The 12635-nt window shown below is 40.2% G+C and overlaps 1 protein-coding gene across 1 annotated transcript in view; it reads left to right on the top strand.

Annotated features, from left to right (window-relative positions):
• Rgs22 (regulator of G protein signaling 22) overlaps positions 1-12635 on the top strand; it is a 104585-nt gene that overhangs the window by 70390 nt on the left and 21560 nt on the right. The window contains exons 14-16 of the mRNA XM_032885513.1: positions 6071-6265; positions 8190-8282; positions 10103-10272. Coding sequence (XP_032741404.1) covers positions 6071-6265; positions 8190-8282; positions 10103-10272 — 458 coding nt within the window. The remainder of the gene's footprint in view (positions 1-6070; positions 6266-8189; positions 8283-10102; positions 10273-12635) is intronic.

The raw sequence follows: 12635 nt of genomic DNA, 5'->3' as shown, positions 1-12635 counted from the left end.
CTAATTCATAATCGCACACGTTACTCAGGAAATACATGATATAGTCTTTGTAGTTCATCAAAAAGGGCTAGAGAGATGGCTCAGTGGTTAAGAGCACTCACTCACACAGCAGTTCACAGCTGACTATAACTCCCAGTTCCATGGGATCTAACTCCCTCATACAAACATACGTGCAGGCAAAACACCAAAGCACATAAAAATAAATAAATCTTTAAAAAAAGTTAGGTAGCATCAACTTATAATTATTTCATCTTTATAAAAATTATAAAGGTGCTTAGCTCTTTGATTAGGTATGTTTTATATGTATGTATAAATATATATATATATACACATATATATACATATATATATATATCTCCTCCCTTTGTCATCTGTCATGAAGGTGTTCCTTGATTACTAGAGGGCATCTTGAGATGCATCTTTAAGGATGCATTTCTTTTATGTTTATGAATGCTTGTCAGCGTGATGAATATGCACTACGTACATACCTGGTGCTCTCGGAGGTCAGAAGAGGGGACCAGATCCCCTGGTCACTTGCCATGTAGGTACAGGAGACAGAACTCAGGTCCTCTGAAGAGCAACAAGCTGTCCAGCCTTGTATTCCGATGTTAACGCTGGAAGCCAATGAAATTAGTGAAAGCAAGGGAGGGGAGGGAGGGAGGGGAGGGCTCTATAGATGTAGCTTCTGGGAGTCAGCCACATTAGTAGGATACTTTTTAGTGATACAAGGTCGGCCACACATGAGTGAGGACTTCCTCACCTGTGCTCCTATAGATAGGCCCAGTAACCGTGGGTGAGTAAACTGGGTGAGAGAGTTGATCCTCTCTGACCTGTCATTGGTCTTATCTAGAGTGAGACTGTACGTCCTTACATCTCCCAGGACAACTAATGCCATACCCTTTAAGAATCAACAACTGAGGGGCTGGAGAGATGGCTCAGTTGTTAAGAGCACTGACTGCTCTTCCAGAGGTCCTGAGTTCAATTCCCAGCAACCACATGGTGGCTCACAACCATCTGTAATGGGATCTGATGCCCTCTTCTGGTGTGTCTGGAGACAGTGACTGTGTATACATATACATAAAATAAATAAATCTTTAAAAAAAAGAATCAACAACTGAATTCTTTCTTCCTATTTTTATTCCTTTATCACCTTTGCCTGTGTCACCTTGGAGAGGCAAGAAGGAGCTTAACAGAAGGCAAGAAACTGTGTCAGTAAGAAGAGCAAACTTTACTTCTAAAGGTTATGCTGACTGTCAGCAGTGGCTGCTACTTAAACAAAGAGAAATGACTTGGCCATAATAAATAGTATCCCTGAGGTGCTAGAAAGCAAAAGAATGGAGGAGACCAGAAAAATAAGTACCACACTGAGGCCCAACCATCCAGCAGGGGCCCAGCCTTCCACAGTCTTTCCGTCTCCCAGAATCTCTCTTAACTGTAAGGCATTTTTACAGTTTAAGATATAGTCTTTAATACCCATATTACGATTATTTAAAGATATTTTAAGCTAATTTGAATAATATTGTCTTCCTGATTTCTTTCTTGGTATGTTTGTCATTGGTATGTAGGGAGTCCACTAACTGTTGTATATTAACTTTGTCACGTGCCACCATTCTGCGAGTTGTCTGGAAAGTCTTTAGGATCTCTTAGGGATAGAGTCATGTATATCACCTGCGAAACAGAGCTCTAGCTCTTTTCCTAGTTCTTCAGGACTTTTAACATGAAGTGGTGTTGGAATTTTTTTCAGAAGCTTTTGTTTGCATCCATCAAGATAAGCATGTGATTTCTGCCTTTGAACCCATCCATATAACTTACATTTGTTATTCACCTACATGGGGCCAACCCTGCAACTCTGGAACAAGACCGGCTTGATTCTGATGAATGATCTTTTTGATGTATTCTTGAATTTAGTTGGAAAGTATTTTGTTGAGAATTTTTGCTTCTATGTTCACAGGAGAGATTGGTCTGCAATTTTCTTTGTTTTATCTTTGTCTTGTTTTAGAATCAGGAAAACGCTAGTTTTGTAAGGGGAGTTGAGTAATGTCCCTTCATTATTTATGGACTAGTTTGGAAAGCATCGGTGCTAATTCTTCTTTAAGGTCTGGTAAAATTTACCAGTGAATCAATATAGAAATAGTGTTGACTTTTTAGTTGGGAGACTTTTAAATTAACAGCTTCAATTTCATTGCATATTATACATCTGTTTAAACGGTTTATCTCATCCTGGTTTAATTTTTATGGGTCACATGTGTCTATAAATTTATCCATTACTTAACATTTTTTCCAATTTAGTGAAATCTGTATTTTAGGTAACATCTAATGATCTTCTCATTCATGTTCATTTTAATGGCTGCCTTTTGTCTCTAATTTTATTAGTTTGGGTCTTCTCTCTTTCCTTTGGTTAGTTTGTCTAAAGATTTGCCTTTTAAGACCAGAAAAGGGTGTCAAATCCTCTCCAGCTAGAACGATAGGCAGGCAGGTGTGAGCTGCCCAGTGTGGTCCCTGGAACTAAATTCTGGTCTTCTGGAAGAGCAGGACGCGCCCTACCCCCATTCTAAAGCATCTCTCTGCCCTCACGCTGACCTTGTAGGCACTTAGAGCTAAAAATCATCCTCTTGGAATGGCTCTCAGTATATCCCATGAGTCTTCAGATGCCGTGGCTTTATTTTTGATTCCAAGAAAGTTTTCCTTCTCGATTCCCTGGGACCCACTCATTGTTAATAGTGTGTTCCTGCTCCCTGCCCCCACGGGCCTAAGCATGTTCTAGAGCTTCTCTTGCTGTTGGTTTATGTCCTTATTCCATCGTAATCAGCTAGAATACAGGGAACTAGTTCAGTTTTCCTGAATTTGTTCATAATCTGTTTTGTGCCCTAATATAAGCTATGTTGGGGAAAGTTCCATGGGCCTCAGAGAAGAATGTGTGTTTTGTGGTGTTTGGGTGGAATAGAATTCTAGAGACGCCTGTTAAGTCCATTTGGTCCATAATGCATTTAATTGAGGTATTTCTCTTGTGTTTTGGTGGGCGACTGGTCAGCTGGTGAGGGTGGGATGTTGACACCCGGGACCTTGGTGCTTGGGTCAGTCTGTCACTTTACATCTAGTGTACTGTTTTGCATGAAACTGGCCGCAGCATGTTTTAGCATGCATGTTAGAATCATAATGTCCCCTGGGTGGACTGGTCCCTTAGTCACAAGTAGTGACCTTTCTCTTTTCTTACTATTTTTGAAGTGTATGTAGTCAGATGTTAGAGCAGTGACCCTTGCTTATCCCTAGGTCTATTGACCCTTGTTTCCATCTGCTTATTTGAAGGCAGTTATCTACCTTTTGTGATGAGGTGTGTTTCTTGGAGGTAGCAAACACATGGTTCCCAGTGTTTGCTGTGATCTAGTGCCTTCTGGTTGAGGAGTTAGGATCTGTTAATATTCAAAACTGTTTCTGAGAGATCTGCATTAATTCCTGTCATATTTTGGTTTTGCAGTGTTTGGTTTTTCCTCTTGCTTTAATATTCTAGTGTGGTTTATTCTTTCCTGTCGATCATGGTTGGATGCTTTTCCCCTCTTAGTTATGTAAGATTTCCTTAAGTGTCTTTGGTAGAGATGGTTAAGTAGTCATAGGCTCTTTGTTTTAGCTATGGGAAGTTATTTTTCCTTCAGCCGTGATAGGAGTTGGTACAGCAGTTAGTGTTGGCAGCTGCCATTCAGAAATCGAAGTCTACCTGCCCAGAATCTTTTGAGTTTTCAAAGTTTCAGTTAACAACTCTGCTATTATTTGGATGAAGCTGCTTTTGTATGCGACTTAATGTTTCTCTTGCAACTTCAGATATCGCTCTGCATGCTCAGTGTTTTAGTTATAATATGAGGGGCAGTCCCTATTTCTGGTCTTCTGTCTTTGGTCGTTAGCCGTCTCCAGTGTCTAGTCCGCATCTCTTTTCGTAACTGGCATACTGTCTGCATGAGCCTTTCGGACCGTTCTGCCTTCAGAACGACATTCTCCCTCTGTGCTCACTCCCACAGACTGGGTCTTTCAGACCGTCCTGTCCATCCTGACTTGTGCACTGGCACCTTCTTTCCACTTTGTCTGTGTCCACGCTGTGCTGCCCGCCTTCTCTCCCCTGTTTGCAGACATGGCTTCTCTGCCTCTCCTTAGCCAATCTGACACTACGACCGTCCCATGTTCTGTTGACTTAATGCCTTTTTATCCCCAACATTTCAGGCTGGTTTTTCTTCATTGTTTCTTCCCAATCACCCACTGCCTGTCTTCTCTCATCACCTTTTGTGTCTTCGCACACATTTATAACCATGTTACTTTTGTCTAGGATGTCTTCTCTCTCTCACAAGATGAATGAGGGCTAATGATTTTTGGAAGACTTAGACTGACTTGGTTTTTTGTGTTTCTTATGCTCCTGTGTGGGAATTTACACATCAGACATAACATTGCTGCCTGCTCTATGTTTTATCAGTTATATTCTTTAACTTGACATATTTACAATGCTCACACGAGGCGTGGCAGCGGTAGTATGTCCTTGAGAAGAGTAATTGCTTACTCAGGAGCTCGGGGTGTCTGGTGTAAGCTTATGTCTTCTTCTGTGGGCACCCGGAACAGCCACTGTTCATTGGTAATAGAGCTACTCGAACACTGGATTAGCAGCTGGCAACACTGGCCCTCTGCTTTCAACACCTGTGGGAGGATAAGCAATCAGAGACAGTGTGGGGATGCTTGGATTTTAGTTACTAGGATCAGGAGTGGGAAGGAAGTTAGGTGGATAAGTATACGGGCTAAATGTTGATTTTGAAAAAAAAATAATAACCAGAGTTCAATAAAGTAGGTCAGAGGGGAGAGTTGGGATGCTCTTGGGGGCACAGATTTAGACACTGTTAAGTCTATGGAAAGTTAGAATTGGGTAAAAAGAGGGGGGTAAGGATGGAAGAAGGAAGAACAGGCGTGGGAATAAGATGGACGTACAAGTGGTGAAGTGCAAAGTTTGCCTTAGAGTGAACAGCATGGAGAGTGGAACTGAGCTGAACAGGGAAGTCTCCGAGTCCTCTGGACCTCTAGCAGATTCCAAGTGCTATGATGTGGGGAGGTAGGGTGGGAGCCCCAGAGTCCCTGGGGTCCTGCAGGTGACAGGGTGAGCCTGTAAATTCTTTCCCCATAGTTCCCTTGGATTTCTGAACCTCTGTGGGCTCCTCTGGGACTCTTCTGGACCTTTTCTCTGGTCCTGGCCTCTGCTGGTCCTACAGGTCTGAGTCATGTGAAGAACAGCACTTCCTATGCCTTAAAACGTGTGTTTGTATACACACACACACACACACTTACATATATAATTATATAATATGTGTGTGTGTGTGTGTGTGTGTGTGTGTGTGTGTGTGTGTGTGTGTGTGTGGGAGGGATATGACTGTTATCAAATTGCTTCCTAGATATGTTAACTGATTGAGCAACAAGTCAACTGAGAAGGCAGGATGGACATTTGTGGGAGGCCATCGGAAGTCCTAGGCCTATCTTCCTATTCACTCCTACCACCTTCCTATATCTGTCCCACAGCTTTGGACACCAGATGGAGACATTTTATGCTCAAAAAAAGGACAATTAGCCATTCTTGGAACTCAGCAATTAAGCAGGCTGGGAGTTTGGCATCTAGATTAGAAGATAGTCAGATTTTCAGCTCATATAACCTTGGCTTTTGTTTCTTAAGGCTTTTGTTTGTTTTTCATTTGAGACAGTGTTGTAGCCCCATGTTGGCTATGACAACTCACTATATGATCTCACTATGAAGCTGAAGTGACCTTGAACTGATCTTTCTGCCTCTGTGCCCTGAGTGCTGGGAGTGCAGGCGGACTAGGAAAGGATACTTCAAAGCAGTTTAGAAGGCTGGGGTGTCTGTCACTCAGTGGTAGAGGATTTGCCTGGCATACAGGATTGAATTGACCACACAATGTCTGGTCGCTAATTTCTAGTGGAAAGGGAGAGGAGGAGCATTGCTGTGCCGTACGTGGTTTTGCTGCTGCTTTTGCCTGTGTGTGTGCTAACCACTGTGCTTCTCCCCTTCCCTCTGTCCCACGCCCTCTCTCAGTATCTTTTTGCCACATACATCGCTCCGACAGCCAGTCTCGACGTTGGACTCCTTCCGGAAGAGAAGAAAGACATTTACATGAAAATACAGCCCCCATTCGAAGACCTTTTTGACACAGCAGAGGAGTTTATCCTTCTCAACCTTCTGGAACCCTGGACACAGATGGTGATGTCAGACCAGGTGTCTTACAGAAAGGTGTGATGTCCAATCGTGCTGTGGGAGAGCGATGGCCTCTGATGGCCTGAGGCTCAGCCAGGAAAATGCTTATTAACTGCTTATTTTTAAATATTTTTTTTCTTGCTAGTTTTCCCATTGTCTCTTAAAAGAGTTCATCTCTGTCGTCCTTAGTTCTCTGCACAAAAGTTCTCAAAAGAAAAATGTGAGCTTTTACTTTATGCAAACTGGCCAGATGGGTGTTGTCTTTTACTCACCTTTCCCCACCATGGTCGCATGACAAACAGAAAAGAACCTTCTCACTTTATGCTGCATGGGCTGCAATAAATATCACATCCATTTAAAGTACAGGAGTTCTTCAAATCCTAATGCTTCACAGGATAAGTTTTTACACAGCTTTTTACATCCCAACAGATGTCATTTTAAACCTCTGCACTGGAATACTTTTATTACCATCAGAGACGGATAGAGAAAAAGTCCTGAGATATTTCTTTTGAATCACATATTAACACTGCCCTTGGGTCTTTTTTCCATCCGGTAAACACAGGTGCCTGGTGTGTGAGGTCATTGTGTATGGGAGTTGGGGGTGGGGGTGGGGGTGGAGGGTGGGGGCTGGGGGTGGGGGTAGGGTGTTTATTAGTATCTACCGAAGGACTTGAATGTCTACCAAGAAGGATAAATTAAGCAATTATGATAGAATTAATAGAGAAACACTTTGCATAGACTTACCCTATTAGGTTGTGTCTAAAACAACTCTAAAACCTTAATAAATTCAGTAACCAAAGTAATTAGATTTTTACTCCTTAATTCTTGCCATGCTAAAAAATTAACATAGTATCCCCTCTATGAATGTATAGATTACACTACAAAAATTAGAATATCATGTGATATTTTAAAAGCCTCTCTTGACTCATTTATAATATTACTAACTTTCTTAAAAGAAATATGAAGTCTATAGGACCCTTGGATTATAAAGGAAATTTGGAATTATAATTGCTTTGAACTGAAAAATTTTGGTATTAGCAAATGAACCTTATAAAAATGTGTAAGGTGGATTAGGTACTGTTCTTAATGAAAGAGGGGAAATTATTCTTAGTTCTAGAATCTTCCTTAACTTCAGTCCAGAGGGCTAAAAGCCTGACTGATGATGTAATGTAGACTTGTCCCCAGGAGTTTCAAATAGACATCCAAGCTACCCTATATAAATACAGAAAGTTCCCAGGCAGCCAGCCAGCCAAATGGGCTTTTCTCTGCAATAGAAAATTGGAGAGTGTCTTGTTCTCTGCCTAGAAAACATGGTACCTTACATGGTAGGAAGACAGACCTGCTGCTGTGAGCAGTAATTTGACCAACTGCCTTCTCTTTTGCTATAGCAATAATACATACATTTAGGAGGAGACCAGGAAACAACACTGTCTTTTGTCATCCTCCTGTGAAGTACTAGGTTCATACAGCCTGCAGCCTTGACTGTCTCCCTGAAGCTGAACCTGTGATCAACACGTTTACATTATCTGTGGTGTGCCCAGAGAGGAAGAGAACATTGACAGCAACTGTGTCCATTTTTCCTTGTGTATATCTGATGTCACTTCATTGTAGCTAATATTTTTAATGACATAGAGCTTTCTTATTTTAAGATCTATTTGTTTTATGTTTATGAGTACACAGTAGCTGTCTTCAGACACACACACCAGGAGAGGGCATCGGATCCCATTACAGATGGTTGTGAGCCACCATGTGGTTGCTGGGAATTGAACTCAGGACGTCTGGAAGAGCAGTCAGTGCTCTTAACCGCTGAGCCATCTCTCCAGCCTGACATAGAGCTTTCTGCTCTTGCCTCGGAAGCACTTTACTTCTTTCCAAGAGTCCACTGATTTTGGTAAACTGTGTGTTCTGTCCCCCTTTTCATAATGCACACTCTACTAGTATTATAAGTCTTGTTTTCTAGGTGGAACTACAAGAAGAGACTCGGCAGCTGGATTCCACATCCTTCAGAAAGCTACATGCTTTGCATAAAGAAGCAGTTTCCAAGAAGGCTGAGGTAAGACACTCTACACATAGAAAATCTCCATTTGGAATCCCCGGACACTCACCACCATTTGTCCTGCTGGGAGGAGACCTTAATAAGGTGCACAGTAGTGAGACGGGGACTCCGAATCACCATCCTGCTGCCCCTTTGCCTAGCATGCTTGCTACGTTTGACAGGGCACAGCGTTATAAAGACATGTTCAGCATAGCTGAGAAAACTAAGTCAGAGCCACACGAGGAGTCAAGCCATTTGTTTCTCCTAAGATCGGGAACTACACCGCAGGATACTCTCTTAAACTGTACCCATTATTTCCTGGAATTACATTTGTTGTCAAGTTACAAGAGTTCAGTTGCATTCTCTGAACAAAAGGAAGCTATCATGCCTATAGCAACAGATTTTAAAAAAGAAAAATACAATAAATAGTTGGAAAAGTTAGTAAAAAGAACACAGGATTGGTTAAGATATTACCTCTTATTTTATTTACAAAATTGAGACAGGTATTTGTTTGTTTGTTTTGAGACTATCTCATGGAAACCAAAGTGGCCTTTCCCTAGCATGCAGCTGAGCATAGCCAGAGCCCACCACCCTTTCCTACAGCCTCCCACGGGCTGGGAGGTCTTAGGCGTGTGCCATCATGCCCAGCTCAACTGATTACATAAATCATAATAGACCCACAAAAACGTAAAACCGAATGTATGCAGCTACACAGAAGTTGAGTTACTGTTCAGGACCCACAGTTACATAAAAGTACATGGAATAAAAACACTGACGTCAAGCTGGTGTGCTGCACACACCTCTCACCTTTAATCCCAGCACTCAGGAGGGAGACAGAGGCAGGCGGATCTCTGTGAGTTCAAGGTCAGTTGGCTACACTGGCAATTGTATGCGTTTTATACTAACTGATGATTTAGGAGTTGAGAGCCACTGAGAACCAGGGCTCAATTCCTGGAGTCATGAGGTAGCTCACAAGGGTCTGTAACTCCAGTTCCCAGGGAGTTATAGAAAAATATTTTATGTCCATTACATATTATTAAGATAAAGAATATATTACAAAGCCACAGGTACAAGATCATGTCCTCATTTTAATAAACTATACACGCACATATCTAATATATAAATATAATTATATATTATATAAGCATGTTATATTTATGTATCATATATTTATATATTATTATATATAATATATAATATATTATATTATATGCTATGTTCATATATAAATATAAAATAAATGTATTTATAAATATTTAAATACAAGATATTTGAATGTAATATATTTATTATTTATTATAGTTATATACTTAAGATATTTAAATATAATATAGTTTTACTTTAAATTTATAAATATATAAATATAGGATCTTTATATTTATATATGTATACATATGTAGGTTATTGAAAACTATGTATATAGAGAGACTAAGAGACTATATAAGCATGGGGATGGTAGTTATCTCTGGGTGATAGTATAATTTTATAATTTTGCTTCTATTATAAAAGGGATTTCCATATTACTAAGAAATAAAAGTAGTATTTGAAGCAATTATTTTATACATGACCATCCATATGAACTTGTGCTCACACACACATGTGCACAGAATACTTGTTTATGTCTAGTAAATGTTTACTAAATATTCATTAAGAAGGAATTGGGTAAAAAGCCACAGGAAAAAAAATCAGAACTTCAGAATGTGAGCATGGAGCTCACATAGCCAGCTTATCAATTGCTAACTGACCTTGGCCAGACAGTGCGTTTCCTTCGGTTTCTCTGTTTCAAACTGTAATAATCTGTGGCATTCCAAGATTATTCATGGAGGGTTTGTCAACAGGACACTGCCGGGTCTGTGACGGCTGCACTGTCACTCTCAGACATCTCTAAACAGACAGAGTATTGGCTGAATGTTCCTGAGGAATACAAGTACTTTACCTTTAATGACTTACTTAACAACAAACTGGAATTCGAACATTTCCGTCAATTTCTAGAGTCTCATTCTTCAAGGTGAGGAAATATGTATTCTTAAATACACTTATCAGTAAAAAAACAATAATCCTTTTTGGTACTCCTTTTTATTTACGCTGTAATAATAGCTTGCTAGTAGATTTTTTTTTTATTGGATATATTTTATTTACATTTCAAATGTTATCCCCTTTCCTGGTTTCCCATCCATAAACCCCCTATCCCATTCCCCTCCCCTTCTTCTATAAGGGTGCTCCCCTACCCATCCACCCACCCCTTCCCTCCTTCCTACCCGGACATTCCCCTACATTCCAGCCTTGACAGAACCAAAGGGTTCTCCTCCCATTGGTGCCCAACATGGCCATCCTTTGCTACATATGCCACTGGAGTCATATGTCTGTCCATGTGTACTCTTTGGGTGGTGGTTTAGTCCCTGGGAGCTCTGGTTGGTTGATATTGTTCTTATGGCGTTTGTAGTAGGATCTGATGATTTTTTTAATTTCCTCAGATTCTGTTGTTATATCTCCCTTTTCATTTCTGATTTTGTTAATTTGGATACTCTCTCTCTCTCTCTGCCCTCTGGTTAGTCTGGCTAAGAGTTTCTCTATCTTGTTGATTTTCTCAAAGAACCAGCTCCTGGTTTTGTTGATTATTTGTATAGTTCTTTTTGTTTCTACTTGGTTGATTTCAGCCCTGAGTTTGATTATTTCCTGCCATCTACTTCTCTTGGGTGCTTTGCTTTTTTTTTGTGTGTGTGTGTGTGTGTGTGTGTGTGTGTGTGTGTGTGTGTGTGTTAGAGCTTTTCGGTGTGCTGTCAAGCTGCTGATGTAAGTTTTTTTCAGTTTCTTTTTGGAAGCACTCAGAGCTATGAATTTTCCTCTTAGCACTGCTTTCATTGTGTCCCATAGGTTTGGGTATGTTATACCTTCATTTTCATTAAATTCTAAAAAGTCTTTAATTTCTCTCTTGACCTGGTTATCTTTGAGTATAGTGTTGTTTAACTTCCATGTGTATGTGGGCTTTATGTAGTTTTTGTTGTTATTGAAGACCAGCCATAGTCTGTGGCGATCTGATAGGATGCGTGGGATCATTTCAATCCTCTTGTATCTGTTGAGGTTTGTTTTGTGACCAATTATGGTCAGTTTTGGAGAAGGTATCATGAGGTACTGAGAAGAAGGTATATTCTTTTGTTTTAGGGTGAAATGTTCTATAAATGCTTGTTAAATCCATTTGGTTCGTAACTTCTGTTAGTTTCTCTACGTCTCTGTTTAGTTTCTGTTCCCATGATCTGTCCATTGCTGAGAGAGGGGTGTTGAAGTCTCCCACTGTTTTTGTATGAGGTGCAATGTGTGCTTTGAGATTTAGTAAGGTTTCCTTCATGAATGTAAGTGCCCCCATGCATTTACAGCATAGATATTCAGGATTGAGAGTTCATATTGGTGGGTTTTTTGTTTGCACATGAAGTATCCTTTCTTATCCTTTTGAAAGTTGATTTTATTGGATATTAGAATGACTACTCCAGCTTATTTCTTCAGACCATTTGCTTTGAAAGTTGTTTTCCAGTCCTTCTCTCTTAGTTAGTGTCTGTCTTTGTCACTGAGGTGTATTTCCTGTAGCCAGCAAAATGCTGGGTCCTCTTTCTGTATCCAGTCTGTTAGTCTATGTCTTTTTATTGGGGAAATAAGTCCATTGATGTTAAGAGATATTAAGGAATAATGATTGTTGTTTCCTCTTATTTTTGTTGTTAGAGGTGGAACTATGTGGCTCTCTTCTTTTGGGTTTGTTGCAAGAAGATTTCTTTCTTTCTTTTTCTAGGGTGAAGTTTCCCTCCTTGTATTGGAGTTTTCCAGCTATTATCCTTTGTAGGGCTGGATTTGTGGGAAAGATATTGTGTAAATTTGGTTTTGTCATGGAATATCTTGGTTTCTCCATCTATGTTAGTTGAGAGTTTTGCTGGATATAGTAGCCTGGGCTGGCATTTGTGTTCTCTTAGGGTCTGTATGACATCTGTCCAGGATCTTCTGGCTTTCATAGTCTCTGGTGGGAAGTTTGGTGTAATTCTGATAGGTCTGCCTTTATATGTTACTCAACCTTTTCCACTTACTGCTTTTACTATTCTTTGTTTTGTGTATTTGGTATTTTGAATATTATGTGATGGGAGGAGTTTCTTTTCTGGTCCAATCTATTTAGAGTTCTGTAGGCTTCTTGTATGTTTATGGGCATCTTTTTCTTTAGGTTAGAGAAGTTTTCTTCTATAATTTTGTTGGATATATTTACTGGCCCTTTCAGTTGGGAGTCTTCACTCTCTTTTATACCTATTATCCTTAGGTTTGATCTTCTCATTGTGCCCTGGATTTCCTGGATGTTTTCATTTAGGAGCTTTTTGCTTCTTGCATTTTCTTTGA

This window comes from Rattus rattus, chromosome 1, assembly GCF_011064425.1.
Source record: "Rattus rattus isolate New Zealand chromosome 1, Rrattus_CSIRO_v1, whole genome shotgun sequence".
Classification (NCBI taxonomy): Eukaryota; Metazoa; Chordata; class Mammalia; order Rodentia; family Muridae; genus Rattus; species Rattus rattus.
This window is presented reverse-complemented; position numbering and strand designations above follow the sequence as displayed.